The sequence below is a fragment of the Bombus huntii genome, chromosome 15, assembly GCF_024542735.1.
Source record: "Bombus huntii isolate Logan2020A chromosome 15, iyBomHunt1.1, whole genome shotgun sequence".
In the NCBI taxonomy this organism is placed as follows: Eukaryota; Metazoa; Arthropoda; class Insecta; order Hymenoptera; family Apidae; genus Bombus; species Bombus huntii.
The window spans coordinates 637525-652784 of NC_066252.1; the positions used below are offsets into that span (position 1 = coordinate 637525).

The 15260-nt window shown below is 28.6% G+C and overlaps 3 protein-coding genes across 5 annotated transcripts; 2 read left to right on the plus strand and 1 right to left on the minus strand.

The window, feature by feature from the left end:
• Positions 1-1585: 1585 nt before the first annotated feature.
• On the plus strand, positions 1586-3308 carry LOC126873822 (transmembrane emp24 domain-containing protein 7-like). The gene is made up of 3 exons (XM_050635099.1): positions 1586-1897; positions 2161-2397; positions 2494-3308. Exons 1-3 carry the CDS (start codon positions 1742-1744, stop codon positions 2707-2709), a joined length of 609 nt encoding a protein of 202 aa, XP_050491056.1. The 5' UTR covers positions 1586-1741; the 3' UTR covers positions 2710-3308.
• Positions 3309-3600: 292 nt separating this feature from the next.
• Positions 3601-6352, plus strand: LOC126873811 (CDK5 regulatory subunit-associated protein 3). 2 transcript variants are annotated; one of them, XM_050635063.1, is made up of 9 exons: positions 3601-3761; positions 4166-4340; positions 4419-4657; positions 4727-4997; positions 5074-5204; positions 5276-5539; positions 5630-5841; positions 5947-6118; positions 6197-6352. In XM_050635063.1, the coding sequence occupies exons 1-9, from the start codon at positions 3756-3758 to the stop codon at positions 6266-6268; spliced, it is 1542 nt and encodes a 513-aa protein (XP_050491020.1). In that variant the 5' UTR covers positions 3601-3755; the 3' UTR covers positions 6269-6352. The 2 variants fall into 2 exon arrangements, with proteins under 2 accessions (XP_050491020.1, XP_050491021.1); XM_050635064.1 differs by lacking the exon at positions 3601-3761 and having other exon boundaries at positions 4192-4340; positions 4419-4497; positions 4572-4657.
• Positions 6353-6505: 153 nt separating this feature from the next.
• Positions 6506-9873, minus strand: LOC126873824 (basic phospholipase A2 homolog 1). 2 transcript variants are annotated; one of them, XM_050635107.1, is made up of 4 exons: positions 8302-9873; positions 7300-7464; positions 7085-7194; positions 6506-7007 (listed from the first exon to the last, which is right to left on the minus strand). In XM_050635107.1, exons 2-4 carry the CDS (start codon positions 7461-7463, stop codon positions 6841-6843), a joined length of 441 nt encoding a protein of 146 aa, XP_050491064.1. In that variant the 5' UTR covers position 7464; positions 8302-9873; the 3' UTR covers positions 6506-6840. The 2 variants fall into 2 exon arrangements, with proteins under 2 accessions (XP_050491064.1, XP_050491065.1); XM_050635108.1 differs by having other exon boundaries at positions 7300-9873.
• Between the last annotated feature and the right edge of the window lie 5387 nt (positions 9874-15260).

Genomic DNA, 15260 nt, shown 5'->3' on the forward strand with positions numbered 1-15260 from the left:
TCATTTTCAGAAATACTACATGGAAACCTCCGGTACATTTTAACTTTGATTAAACTCACATTGATTTTGTGATCTACATAGTAACACATCAAATTTAAGACTGCTTGCAGATATCGTTAAAGATCATTCAAGCATGCTATGCGGAATTATAAAAAAATTCGTGACTGTTATTGCCGTGCCAGCAAGGAGTCTAGATTATATGATAGGACGTATACATATGTATGTATGTATATATATATATATGGTATTACATTACACAAGTATACACTACACTGTCCGCTTACTACACAATATAATCTACGTAATCGCAATTTTATTTTTCTGTCTCGAAAATATCAGATCTATTTCAGACATAGCTTTAACAATTACAGTTAAATATTTAATTATTACAAACTAAATGTTAATGTTTCAAGGGATTTTTCTTTTTTTTATAGTAGTTCTTGTAATTCTTTCATGCAACCTATTTTGTATATTTTTAATTTTACAGTCTATTGTACTTGCTTGAAATAATTTTTGGGGTGACATATATTTTTTCACATCCTTTCACGCTTGATTTCCTTTTATAATGAAAAGAATCTTTATACTGCTCTGCCCCTCTTTTGTACGTCCTCCTTGCCCTTCGATACACGTGATTTGTTCTGCAACAGACTTCCATGAATAAGTAACATGACAGACGAGGAGACTATATTAGAATGGGAGGCGGGGCCTTAGGGCGCCTCACGCAAATGCTACTTTACACATACACGTGTTTCCTTGCAGTATTAAAGTCTTTTCTATCTGATAGGGAGTATACACAAGACCTGCAAATCATTCTATGTTCTAATTGCATACATGGAAATAAGTTACGTATGAAAATATATACATGTAAAATATTTCATCTATGTAACAAAATTTGATCGCACCCAAAAACAATTATTCAAAACTAAAACTTTCTAAGACTAGACTTAAAAATTTATACGTTTAAATTTCTTAATGTGAATAAATGTTGATTGGAGTTGCAATATATTGTTATTTAAACATTATTCGTCTATTCCAAAAGAGGAAGAAGTATTGAGAAATTGACACTTTGAAACAACTTCCGGTTTCTAGAATCATGCAATACACGTAGAGGAAACTATTTAATATTCTTCTAAGTCATAAGCACGTGTATTTATTAATACTGTGAAAAAAACGTGACAAAACTTATGTACCCATACCCTATACATTAATCATCGACATTCATTAATTTATGGATCCTTGTAATAATGATATATAAACGAGTTAGTAAATGGTACAGAAGATATAGTTTCATAATCAAAATATATATCTTTTAAATGACATGAACAGGTCAAAAAATTATAATAAAAAGTAACATTTTTTACGTATGTATTTTTTTAAATCAATAAAATATTTTATATATGTATGATCAAATTTTTCACTAAATCTTTTTTTAATTGTAACTTTTAATTAATTTCAATTTTCAATTGAAATTTACTCAGAAAGTTTAATTTAAATTTCTTAAAAGATGTTTTATGTAATCTAAAAAGAATTTGAACATTTTTCGAATTGGACGTCGCCACAGTTAATTCCGTTTCAGCGGCGCTCCTGTCGTATTAACACAAGTAATATCCGGCCACGTTAAAATAGCTTGTTTGGTTAAAATATTGGCCGGGTCCTTGATCAGTTAATTGAATAGTGTATCTTAAAATCTTTTCCGAACTTAAATGTGAATAATTTATAAAAGACACTAAACTAACGAAGAATGAACTACTGGTCAATTTGTTTGCTGCTTGTCTCGTTGTTTGGTACCATATTACGTACTGGTGGTGTCGAACTATCCTTCGAACTACCTGACAATGCGAAACAATGTTTCTACGAAGAGATCAAACAGAACACAACAGCAATGCTCGAATTCCAGGTACATAGATTATTTATTATTTAGTAAGATACTTCTTTTGGTAATGTGTAGTTATTAAAATAAAATTTACAAGCAATATATGTAGTTTATTTCGACGCAATAATGTCAGCCACATTTAATTTTGTAATCATTACCAACTTGTCATTGAAACACAAACATATTGCAACATTGCAATATTGACACTAAAATTTAACATGTTCTCCGAAGAATTCTTTTATAGGTTATAAAGATGATGTGGTTTCAATCAAATAAATATTTTTTAGGTTGTGACAGGTGGACAATATGATGTTGATGTAATTTTAGAAGCACCGAATACAGAAATCATTTATAAACAAATAAAAACACAGTTTGATTCATATCAATTTACAGCATCAATGTCAGGAGCATATAAAGCCTGTTTTAGCAATGAATTCTCAACATTTTCACACAAACTTGTTTACATGGATTTCAGAGTGGGAGATCAATTACCAGTTGGGGAGCATGTAACTGTTATGACACAGGTAATATATATATTAATTATTTTTATATTATATGTAAAATATAAAATAAAATGTTTGTAAGATCAAAATAAACGTCATATAAATATTTTGTTTTAGATGGAGTCTTCGGCCGAAGAAGTACATAAGCATTTGAATAGTATTTTAGACTATCAAACACATCATCGATTAAGAGAAGCGCAAGGTCGTAAACGTGCAGAAGATTTGAATACTCGTGTGCTCTTATGGTCTGTTATGGAAACACTTACAATTTTGATCATATCTGTGGGGCAGGTGTATGTATTAAGGACCTTTTTCACAGAAAGAAAGCGTTAAAACATTCATTAGTGCATCTGCAAATAATAATACATTCTTTGTTCGCAATACAATAACTAATCCGTCAGAGTAATGTGGGACACCATCATATTTAATGTTTCACAAATTCTACCAATTATGGTGCCATGTTAACTTTGGCCAGTTGTTTGTTGTGTCCATACCTATTTTGGACTGAAAAGTACAACTCCAAAGATACGAAATAATTTAGCAGCAGAAACATGTGGTTTCCTGGAGTATGAGGATGTTGTGTATGCGCGTTCATGTGTGTATAATTTAAATTAAGTTATATAAAACCTAGAACATTTTAACAAGTACCTGCTCTATTATGAGCTATAAGGGGAATGTGGAATCAATTGGACTGTCCCTTTTAATGATAAATTTTTAAGTTATAACTGTACTTTGGCATTGACAGTGTAACACTGTCATGAAAAATACATTTTTCTTACTGTGAATGTGTAACAATAAACTAGAACATTTACGTATGAAAGTGTTACTTTTTACGATTACTTTTCCCATCTTACTGAAATATTAATATAACTTGTTACAATTGTACTTAATGTATTGATTGACAAATAAAGAATATCTCAAATTTGCATTTTGTACAATTAACAGAAAAATATGTATAAACTTTACTTTCTGATTTCTCCTATATATATTCTTTGCTTTACATAACTTAGGATTCATATAAAATAAAATCGCATATCCTCGTATCCGAAGAATTAATGCATTATCTTTTTTAACTAATTTATAAAAAAATAATTTTAGCATTTAAAAGCGTAAAATATAGTATATCTATCGCTGATTTTTATCAATCTGCAATTGGAATATGTGGAATATGTATTCCTACATACACACAATAATACTAATATGTAGTAATCAATTTAAATTCCGTTTTCACGGAAATACGTGTCTTTTAGACAGCCGGCAAAATAACCTTACTGTTACATTCACTTTAATATGCTGACACGACACAAGCAGAGTAACAGCTGTCATAACCAAGAAAGAGACGTAAACAAATTTTAGTAAAACTATTAAAGTTTTATATTATGGAGGTAAATTTTTGAATTTTCACGTATCCGATTCAATATCTATTTTTATAAGTTATTAAAAACGATTTATTTCATTAAATGTATGAATATATAATCAATAGTTATTTTTTAACAAAAAAATATTGTATTTATTTAATGCAAGTATAATAATAGTATTTCCTTGTATTTTTTATCACAATAAGGCTTATAATCTTTAATTTTATAGATTTTATAGAATGTATTTCTATATGTCATATACTTTATAGAATTAATTTATGATTAAAAATATATTACATTTACTAATAATATCTCTAATGTGATAGTTTATTTATTAATGTTTACATAATTTTATATAATAACTTTCTTATTTGCAGTATGTGTAATATTTAATATAATTTAAATTATAATTGATGTTATATCTTGTTTAGGAACAGGATATTCCTATTGATATTAATATTGGAAAATTATTAGAATGGTTAATAAACAGAAGACATTGCTCTAAGGACTGGCATGTAAAAGTTTTAACTATCAGAGAAAAAATTAACAATGCAATACAAGATATGCCTGTTCATGAGGAAATTGCAAAATTACTATCTGGTTCATGTATGCTACATAAATATTTTACATTTTATTCTGTTCACAATTCAATTTACATTTATTATTTAATTTTTATTCTTTCAGATATAAATTATTTTCATTGTTTGAAAATAGTAGAAATATTGAAAGAAACTGAAGCTGATACAAAAAATGTATTTGGCAGGTATGGCTCACAAAGAATGAAAGATTGGCAAGAAATATTACGATTATATGAAAAAGACAATTTATATCTTGCAGAAGTTTCTCAGATACTTATAAGAAATGTTAATTATGAAATTCCAAGTATTAAAAAACAAATTCAGAAATTGGAACAAATACAAGCTGTAGGTATTTATTACACGTACATTGTATATTATTATATTTTTTTAAATAATATAACCTATTTTTACCAGGACTTTGAAAAAAGAGAGGCAGACCATAAAAAATCAGAAAATGCAGCTAGGTCGGAATTTAACTCACTTTGTAAGCAGCTAGGTATTCCTGGAAAACAAATTAAACAGGAATTATCTGAAAAAGTAAAAGAACTTCCAGAAATTTATGAAAAAATTGCTAAAAAGATTAAGTCATTAGAAAAAGTTGTAGAATTCTATTGTGGTTTTGTTAATTATACTCTTGGTAGACAGTATGATGATGGTTGTGTTCCTATGATACAATACATAGTTGGTATGCTAAATTAATAAAAACATTTTTTAAAAAGTGTCATACATATATTATGCTAAAAATATTATAAATTAATTAGATAAAGGAAATACTACTACATATGAATGGATCTATGGCGAAGCTCCATTATCAGTTAGTGAACCACCTTTAAATATAAGCTTAGATAATGATGATCTGGAGAAGAAGAAAGTCGAAGATATTGATAATGTTGTATGTGAATCATTGTAAAATATTACAAATAACTTGGAAAATTTTTCTAAATGTTATTGTCATTAATTTAGGGAATTGATTTTGGAGAAATTGATATAAATGGCGGCATAAATTTCGGCGATGTTAATTTAGAAGCTGGGGGTGAAATTGATTGGGGTGATGGAAATGTAGAAGAAGCTGTACTTGGAGATATTGATTATAATATTTCTTTAGAAGAATCTGGTATAGTCGTAGAAGCAGCTGGTCATGAAGGTGGAATTGCTACTGGTACTGAAGCGTACACAGTCCTTGATAATCCATCTACTAGAAATGATTTTATTAACCAGTTGTTTGAGGTATATATGTTTTTATCTTTTCTAGTTACAAACATAATGCTTTCAGTGATGATTAAAATTTATTTTCTATAACAAATTATTTTCTTATAGCTGGAAGCATTTCTTAAATTACGTTTATATGAATTCAAAGGTGACGATAGTATAAATTTCTTAAGCTTCAGTCAATTACAAGATTCGTCTTGTATTGTACAAAATTCTACATTAGAAAATAATCAGAATATGTTAGATAACGTTCAAGTTGTCTTATCTGAAATTTTGGATACTAAAGTTCAGCACTTGCATAACATAAAACATTCTGCGAGGTAAACCAAATAATATTTTATAATAATTTACAATAATATTTTATAATAATAACATTATATTTATATATAATTTTAAAGAAATTAGAAGTTTATTTCTTTTTATAGATATGTAGATGTCTTAACTTCATCATTAAAACAAAAATTAAGTTTAGTTGATAAAATGATAGCTTTACAAAAATCTGTGAGAGAGAAACGAGAAAAGTGTGCACAAGAAGTTACTACTGTTCGACCTCTTCTTCAACTTCTTATACAGAGAACAAAAGAACTACAAGTAGAGGTATCTGCAATAATTTTTGTTAATAAATTTCATCTGTTAGCGTATATTTATTTATTAATTTTCTTTTTCTACTTATAGATTGAAAAAGATATCTCAAAAAAATATAAAAACAGAGTTGTACATTTAACCGGAGGTATAAATATGTTGTAAATAACTAAAATAAAAAGGAGAATATATCTACTGTAAATAAGATTTTATTGCAGAATATATAATATCATATACTATGTACACAAATTATTTGTATGCCTTTTTTACATTTTAATGAATACTTACTCCTTTAATAAAATAATAGGGATAAAATGAAAGACTGTTTCGATGTATTAGGTTGTCCCAAAAATTCCTTTTGTTTTGTAAGGAAATAATAGATGCACAACATTTTTTGTTTTATATTATTATATTGAATTATGTATGATCCATTTTGTTCTACTACTACGAAATTTGTTCTATTACTGCAAAGTAGATCATACATAATTCAATAAAATAATATAAAACAAAAAATGTTGTACTTCTATTATTTCTATATAGAACGAAAGAAACTTTTGGGACAACTTAATATATTGTCTTGTTGATTTCTGATATTACAGAAAAATTTGTACCTTTCATAATAAATGTTACAATACTTATTGAAGTACGCTTCTTATCTTTGGTATGAACACAATATTATTAAATCATGAATTAATGTTCAATTCAGTTATTTATATTTTACAATTCTATACCAAATATTACATGATCATAAAAAGATTTTGCACTAGTCTCCAAGGTGAAGAAGTGCACACAGCTTTGGTTGTTGGACACGGATAACGTTTTAAACATTCAGCGAATGAACGATCGCATTCACATAATCGCTGAGCACATGACCCAGATCCTCCCCAATTTCCATGTTCAACAGCTACGATATAGAGAAAAATATACTTCCAAATAAAAGTAAGTTATTTAAATAAAAATAATGTATTCTACGAAACTAACCGCATACTGGTTTGTAACCACGATAACATCTCCAATAATATGGTACAAAGTATTCTGAAAATGTTGGACATTCTGTAGCATCATAGCACCAATCATGCATTTTACAACATCTATAAAAATAATTAAATTGTAATTTAAAGTAATATAATTTGAAATCTATGTTTACATCTTTTTATATCATCGTGAATTCAAATATTTATGCATAGAGAACTTACCTATCTATTCCATCTATTACATATCCTGAACCTAAAAAACCACAGTAGCATCCATATCCCTTATAAGCTAAAGGATTACATCCAGTGGCGCATACTACCATGTTATACAAATGTATCACACCTCTTTTAAATCTTTTGTGCGTTGAGATCTGTTCACTATACATTCTAAAACAATGTACATTCTCTGAATAATTAAAAATTATTTCTTTTGTAGTATAAAAAATTTTATACAGGGTTTCGGAAAGGTGAAGATAAGTATAAGTAAGAATAAATAAATTTATTAAAAATAGAAAAAAGAACTTATACTACGTGTTAATGGGATCAAGTAGCTAAAAAAAAGTTTACATGAATTTATGTCCGAAAGTACTTCGTTGAAGAGTTACATAAGCGTTAAAAAATTTCTTTCTGATAAAGTTGTTCTTAAGGATATTCTCAGATTATTGATATATGTAGATTGTCAATATTTCAAAGTTCTCAACTAAAAGGATCAGTATGTTCTGTCAATACAATATTATTAATGGTTATTAACAAATTGCATTTTCGATGAGAACCTTGACATATTGACAATATTAATGATTGAGGGTATCCTAAGACTCGTCATACAGACTCGTAAACAGACATAAATGCGCATCTACCATTATTTCTACAACAGCAGGAATATTCGAAAGAATTTGACGAATAGAGTGCATTCTTGTAGAAGAATGAAATTTCGAGCGTTTATTATAACTGTCAAAACACTTAACAAAAATTTCTGAACGCTTATAACTGTTCAATAAAGCATTTTTAGACATAAATTGATATGAACTTTTTCTACCTATTTAATCTCATTAACACGTAGTGTACATTTTATCCCTACCTTTCCGGACACCTTGTATATGTATGTGTAATTAAAATTAATATATCTTATATGAATATCTTTATTAAAAGAAGTAATGCTACACAAATTAGCGTAATTTTAATAAAACAGAAAATTGCAAAGTATAAAAAGCATTAAACTCTTACGGTAGTTTGTTGTCTCTTGTATGATTGTGTGTAAAATTAACAGATGGAAATTCATGTATATATCCATTTTTCTTTTGGTATTGTATAGATATTGCATCCCATTTTTCATCATTTTGTTTTATATGAAGATTTTCTTTCTTCCGATCTTTTGTGTAGTTGAATAAAAGTTTATCTTCAGGTAACTTATACGATTCTCTATTTCTAATTAATTTCTGAGTACTTGGATTATTCCTGGCTATAACAAATATTTGACAATAAATTAAGTAAGATCGAGAAACGCAATAGGTATTATGATATTATGCAAAAACAGGTCAACTCGGATCACTTAATGATCGCCCTGCACGAAAATTTCTATGCATATTTTCGAAGTTATTTTCAGAATATAAATAATATTTATTGCATGAAACGTACTTATGCACGCGCATCGTTTATTGCCATTACAAACTTATTTTACCTCCTTCCCAAGTTAGTTATCTTTGAAATTATTGTAATTTCTCTAGTAATTTGATGGTTCGTCATCATTGTCCATATACGATTTCCATGAAATTTATAAATTTAAAATATACACATCACATAAAAATGAATTTATGTTTAGAATGTTATATATTCTAATCTATGGACGATATTAAAATTTCTAATACGAATTATTCATTTTTTTTTCGTTCCAATTGTTGACTTAAAAGCGGTCAAAAATGCACGTTTTCAACCGCTTCTTTTCTTTTCTTTCACGCTTACTGAACCCTAATCTCTAGCAACGAGACACACTTCCGTCTACGGCACATCTTTCGATTATGTCATTAAAAAAACTTATTCATTAACTGCTGTAGAGTAAACGCGTATTATTTTATGATTCGTTTAATATCAGGGGCTCAATAAAGGAAGATACAAGAGATGGATTATTTATATAACTTAAGAAAATTGTGCGTAAAACGTGCAAAAGCTTAATAAAGGTATCTTTATGTTTTCAAACACTTAGATATTAGAATAAAGTTATCCTTTCCTATATTATTAAATTAAAATATTGTAGTTATTAGCAAATCCCTATCGTAAAAACGTTTGTATGATCTTTTCTTTAGATGAATGCTGATCAACTGCTTCCTCTACTATCTCCTTTTTAAAAAAGAGTATCTGCTTGTACTACTTTTTCCATTAAGTTTCAAACTTCTTCTTAAGAATAATTTGCAAGAAAAAAGAATTTACAATTTGATAAAATTCGTTGAAGAACCCAAATTATGTAACAAAATAATGTAACAATATTGTAATGTAATTAGATATAGCATGACATTAGATTCTCATACGAAGATGGAGGAGTACCCATCATGGTTATAGGTAATAACATCGAAGTCGATGCATAAACATTACATTAATACATGAACATTGATAAAAATATATATGTAGCTTTCTTTTATTATTAAGTGGCCACGAAAAGTATTTGCACATACCATTATTTTTTTATCAGATTCTACATTTTATTCTCATTCTATCAAATTGTTATAGTCATATGAAAGCACTACCAAATTGTACGAAATTTCATATACTTGGATCTAATTATTTAATATAAAATGCTATAGCAAATATTTTTTATAACCACTGTAAATTATTATGACATACCACGACTTTGATAACAAGGCAGCATTACAAATATCACAAGGGAAAGAAAGATGAAAATTTTTCGACGAGGTATCATCTGTGGCCAAATAGAGCTATGAAAAATTAACACGGCTTTGACTCTTTTATGAATCATTGAATATATGTTTTCACGAATACGAAAACAAGCTTTTAATGTCAGCTACGAATCTTAAAGTTATTCAACATGTTACGATCCGTGGGTTCCAGTATCGAAGAATCGTAACGTTCCACGCGTAAGCACATTATTCATTGCGCATTATCAATCACGAGGGATCCATTCAGATTTATTGATCAGGATCGATGAAATCAAAGAACGTGGCAAATAACAATATCCTTTCATACTTTGAAATTATTCTCTTTTACACAATCTCGAACAAAGATCGTTATCAACAAAGTTCGTGAAATCCTTGAACATCCAAAAATCTTCAGATATCATTTAAAATTCATGTATGCAACCATCAGTCTATATATTTGAACAGGTAAATCTTCCAAGCAATGTGATCCATCGACGATTTATTTAAAAAATACGCTCGTTGCAAATGTCACTTTCGTAAATATTTAAAAGTTATCAACCATCTTCACCTGTCGCACAAAATATTGTCTTTTTTATTTTAAAATCAGAACTTTATTCGCTCGAGTAAATTTCTGTACCGCACTGTATTCACTGTTTTCCAAAATCAGAGCCAAAATCCTTTCGTCGGCGGAAGAGTCAAATGAACACTGTCCAGCCTTATCAAATGCTTTTGGTCCATCGATTCCCTCTACAGGGAAATTTACCCCTTCCTACCACAAAACATTTGACGTGTCATGATTCACTGTTTTGCTGAATTCTGTGACTCCGAGTCTTTCCTTTGGAGCTAGCTACGAAGTACTCGAGGAACGACACTTAGACTGATCCTCTTCATTGAGGAGAAGAGACACGAGGCGCTTAGGCGCACTCTGAGAAACCTACTGTTATACTTTCAACGATTTCCTCGAAGCGGAGAATACTCAACAACTTATTCACCTTTTACTCGCTTTTTATTCATCTCCTATCTCGATCGCTGTTCCAATGGTTTATCTTTATAAGTATATTATTTCGTCTTCTTTCATTATAGGTGTCCTTTTGATGGTTATAGCTTTTGAAGAAGAAATAACTTTCGATATGATTATGTTTGTTAGTCTCATAATTTAATCCAGTTTCATTCACACATTATTTTTCATTTATTTTTGGGTAGTTTTATTTCTCTTTCTTCTTTTCAGATATTTTAGCGAGCATATCCTTCATTTCATTATCTTGGAGTTGTTTTGTTAATACAGTGATATAATAATTTGATTTCTAATAAGTTTGTGTTGAAGAAAATATGTAACGAAAGCTATATAGAACGTTTTTATTTTTGTAAGATGAGATTTCGTTGTAGATGTGATCTAATTTTTAAGTAGTCCAGCTCTCTCCCAAAAACAAGCTCAGAGGTTAAAGGACAAGCGTAAATGATGCTGCAGAGATTGTTTTTAATCCAAGTTCCACGATAATTTTGAACACAAGTAACAATAATTATTTTGCTGATAAAATTGTTTGAATGAATTTATGCCAAATTGTGTAACTTTTATAGAAGATTTGCATTTCTTTAAATTTACATTCTGCTACCTTCGCAAAACATTATTTGTAAAATATCTACTTTTGTTGAATATCATTAAAATTCCGTGAAATTGATATCAATTTTTGATATATTATGTAAATTTACATATATTGATAAGGTACGAAATTAAATATAAAACAGAGGAACAACGATGACATAATTTTCATTAAAAGTCCAAGATATCGGTCATATCCCAATAGTCAAGTATTGGGAGCAGAAAATTTACCCGTTGACCGACTGGCCGACGTAGTTTGAAATCGCAAAATAGTAGAACGGTAGAACCCAGCTGGTTCGTATTTACTGGTATAGTGAATGGATGTGTTACGTTGAATCTAGCGGTATTTGCTGTACTTGCAACAGATGTTTGATGCAGCATACGTCAAATAATTTAAAAAATATAAGACTAATATTCATTTAAAATTTTAAGGCTTTATATACTCAAATTCTTTATCAGATCTCTGTGGAATACTATGTCAAAATCGGGAAAAATTCTTTTGTATTCCATTATGGTTTCCTTAAACATGTAAAAAAAAGTATTTAGCACGCTGTTCCATACCGAAAGTTGCAAAACTGACAGACATACGAATCAGAATTGGACTCGTTATCGCAATAAATGTTGCTTTAAGTAGATATATATTATATGATCGTAAGCAACTTAAAGCAACGTTTATTTTGTATATATTATTGTTACATTATTATAATATTATTGTATATTACTATATATATAATATAAATACATATTATTATTTGAAAAATAAATTATCTTAATATTTGTTATTTTATTTGATGTATATACATAGGTATATCGTTGTTTGATTTAACCAGGAGGACAAACCTATTTTTCTGTGTTGCATTAGATTGCTACTGTAAAATTACGTACTTTCGGCAATTTTTTTTAAATTATTTTTACGGGAAATTTTCATATATAAATTTCAAAATCTGGGTACTTCCATCTTTTATACCCTGATTTGTACCTTTTTTCCCCTGCCTTTTATGTTTCTTAATCCGATGAAATGTTTTGACATCAAATTTTTAAAAGGTGAATATTTATAGATAGATATATGTATTCCTCATACATGTACCAAAAACTGTTATCTTGACTCCATCTTCAATTATTATTCGAAACAATCAAATATTTGACAAATAAATGATTTGAAAATAATCAATTTCTCAAAATAATATTTTGAAATTCCTTGACATACATATGCTACATACTTTTATTTTCAAATGTACAATTATGGACAAAAATAAGCAGACAGGTAATGGAAATGATATCAAAGAAGTTTCGTTAAATACGGCTTCTTTACACAAAAATGTAAACACTATTTTCAATTATTTACTAATTAATACGTGTACTATAAGAATATGCAATAAAGAAAAGTTAGGTAGTAATTGGATTAAACTTCATTAATACATAAGTACTTCCACTGCCTGTCCACTTATTTTTGTCCTCGACTATACTTATTTATTTTCGTCAAAATGATTATTTGTCTTCTTTATCCATTTGTCATTTCCATATCGAACAAAAAGAGACGAACTTTCATAAACTTTACAATTTTTGAATGTCATTTACATAAAAAGGATGAAACAAAAAAGATAAATAAATAATTTTCGATTCACTTTTAAAGCTTCCAAAATATTCAATGTACAACTTTCAAATCATAAAAGCATTTATAGGCGATTCTCTAGTTACCACCTCACCATATAACAGCTTTACCGTGTTACCAATCGTTAAAACACGTGCCTCCCATTTTTTATTCTTTATGCTTGACCTCCTCTGATGGAACTTAAAGGAGCAAGACGAGCAATTATTGTGAAATCCGTGCCTTTGAGTAACAATGCCTGCAGCGAGGATTTCAGATCCGATTTCAAAGTCAATCCTCCTGCACCACGAAGGAAAACATCCGTGACACTAGATTCACCGCAGGAAATTGCAAGATCACGCTTGTACACAACCGATAAGCGACAAATAGAACAATGGCCTGTCGAAGAAAGAACGTCGCGAATAGTTTCACTCGCGTTAAGTATCGTTTGTTGGTGTCGTTGCAGATATTATTTCCTGAATTACGACAGCTCTCCCGGAATATTTGGCCAAGCGTGACGATCGATTCGGATAAAATTTCCCAACAAGGTGTTGAATAATGTTATATAACAATGGTTAAGTTCATGACATTAAGGGAAAGAAGTAATCTGGATCAACCACGTTCTCAGTGATCTTTACGGAAAATCTTTAAGTTACTTTTTGCTATACGTTGTAAAATAAATCTTTCCCTTTATACATTTTACAATCTAAGTCAATTTAAGGGAATAAAAAATATTTATACGATTTTAAGATAAAGACAGGAAGATGTATTGGAATATTTATTAGAAGTAATGACATTATTTCTAAAACTGAGCAATAGATTAAAAAGTTTATTTTAAATATTGTTTAGAAATTGAAAAATTAGTAAACAAATTAAAAACTTGCAAAGTGTACAAATTATATTTCTATTATTACATTATGCTATATTATGCATGCATATTAATTCGCATTACTCTTTTCTTTGTGATATTAAAAGTAATTATAGACTATTTAAACTGCGAATATTTGTGGGCGATAATTATACAATAAAGACATTTATGCACATAAAGTAAATAAATCAGCAAATATGCAAATACAGTTTACATACGTTTAATATATTATCTACGATATAGTCATTATTTACAGAAATTTTATAATACTTTTGTGATTAATTTAGTACATACATATAGTATTACATTATAATTAGACTGCAGCTTTTACGTATATATGAAAAATTTGAAGATGCAAAAATGCATACAATGCATACAGATAATGTACTAAAACATTCAGAGTACGGTATTTACAGATTATAGTATTTAGCAAGTGAAACAAATTTCTATTTACGTTCCATTTCTTTAGCTACGTTCACAAAAATATTAAAAACCCGCAGTCTAATTGTAAACAAATTATAAGCAATTTGTCCAAATTTGAAGTCGTTGACTGCTTTTCCTTATAACGTTTACATAAAAGAAATAACGCCTATTTATCTTTTGAAATATTTGCTTTGAAAATATTTACGAAAACCATGTTCGCCATATATGTAACTTACAGTTACGGTTAAAATAGCACGCTAAATTCAATAAAACTAAGATATCTTAATTCACAACACAAACTGCTCATTATATCCTACGCTTAACCAACCAGTCAAAATTTGACATTAACATTGTTACGAACGGTACACAGTTATGACAAATTAAATCAATTTCATGAGATAAATGTATCATATATGTAAAGTATACGATCAACCATACGTTTTCGAACATAAATGTAATGCGATATACGTGTGTTCTTAGATATAAATGTGCAAAAAGTATACATTTTAATTATAGGAAATTTTTACCCAGGTTTCATTTCCTTACTCGCATGCTATAAAAATATGAATTTGTATGAACATCTGTGGTCTACAGATTATTACTTAAATTCCATATAATTTTAAGTTTTTACGTAATATAAAATAATATTTTATTTAACTATTGGCTGAGAAAATATCTTGATTCGCGTGACAAAAATTCCATCTCTGATAATTATCCTAGCATAAAAGAAACATTTTACAACTTCAATTTCGTCTTTTGTATACGCGAAATTAATGCTGTAAAATTTTTTACAATTACAAGTAAGAACACTTCCGCTAATAAAGTAATGTTAATTGT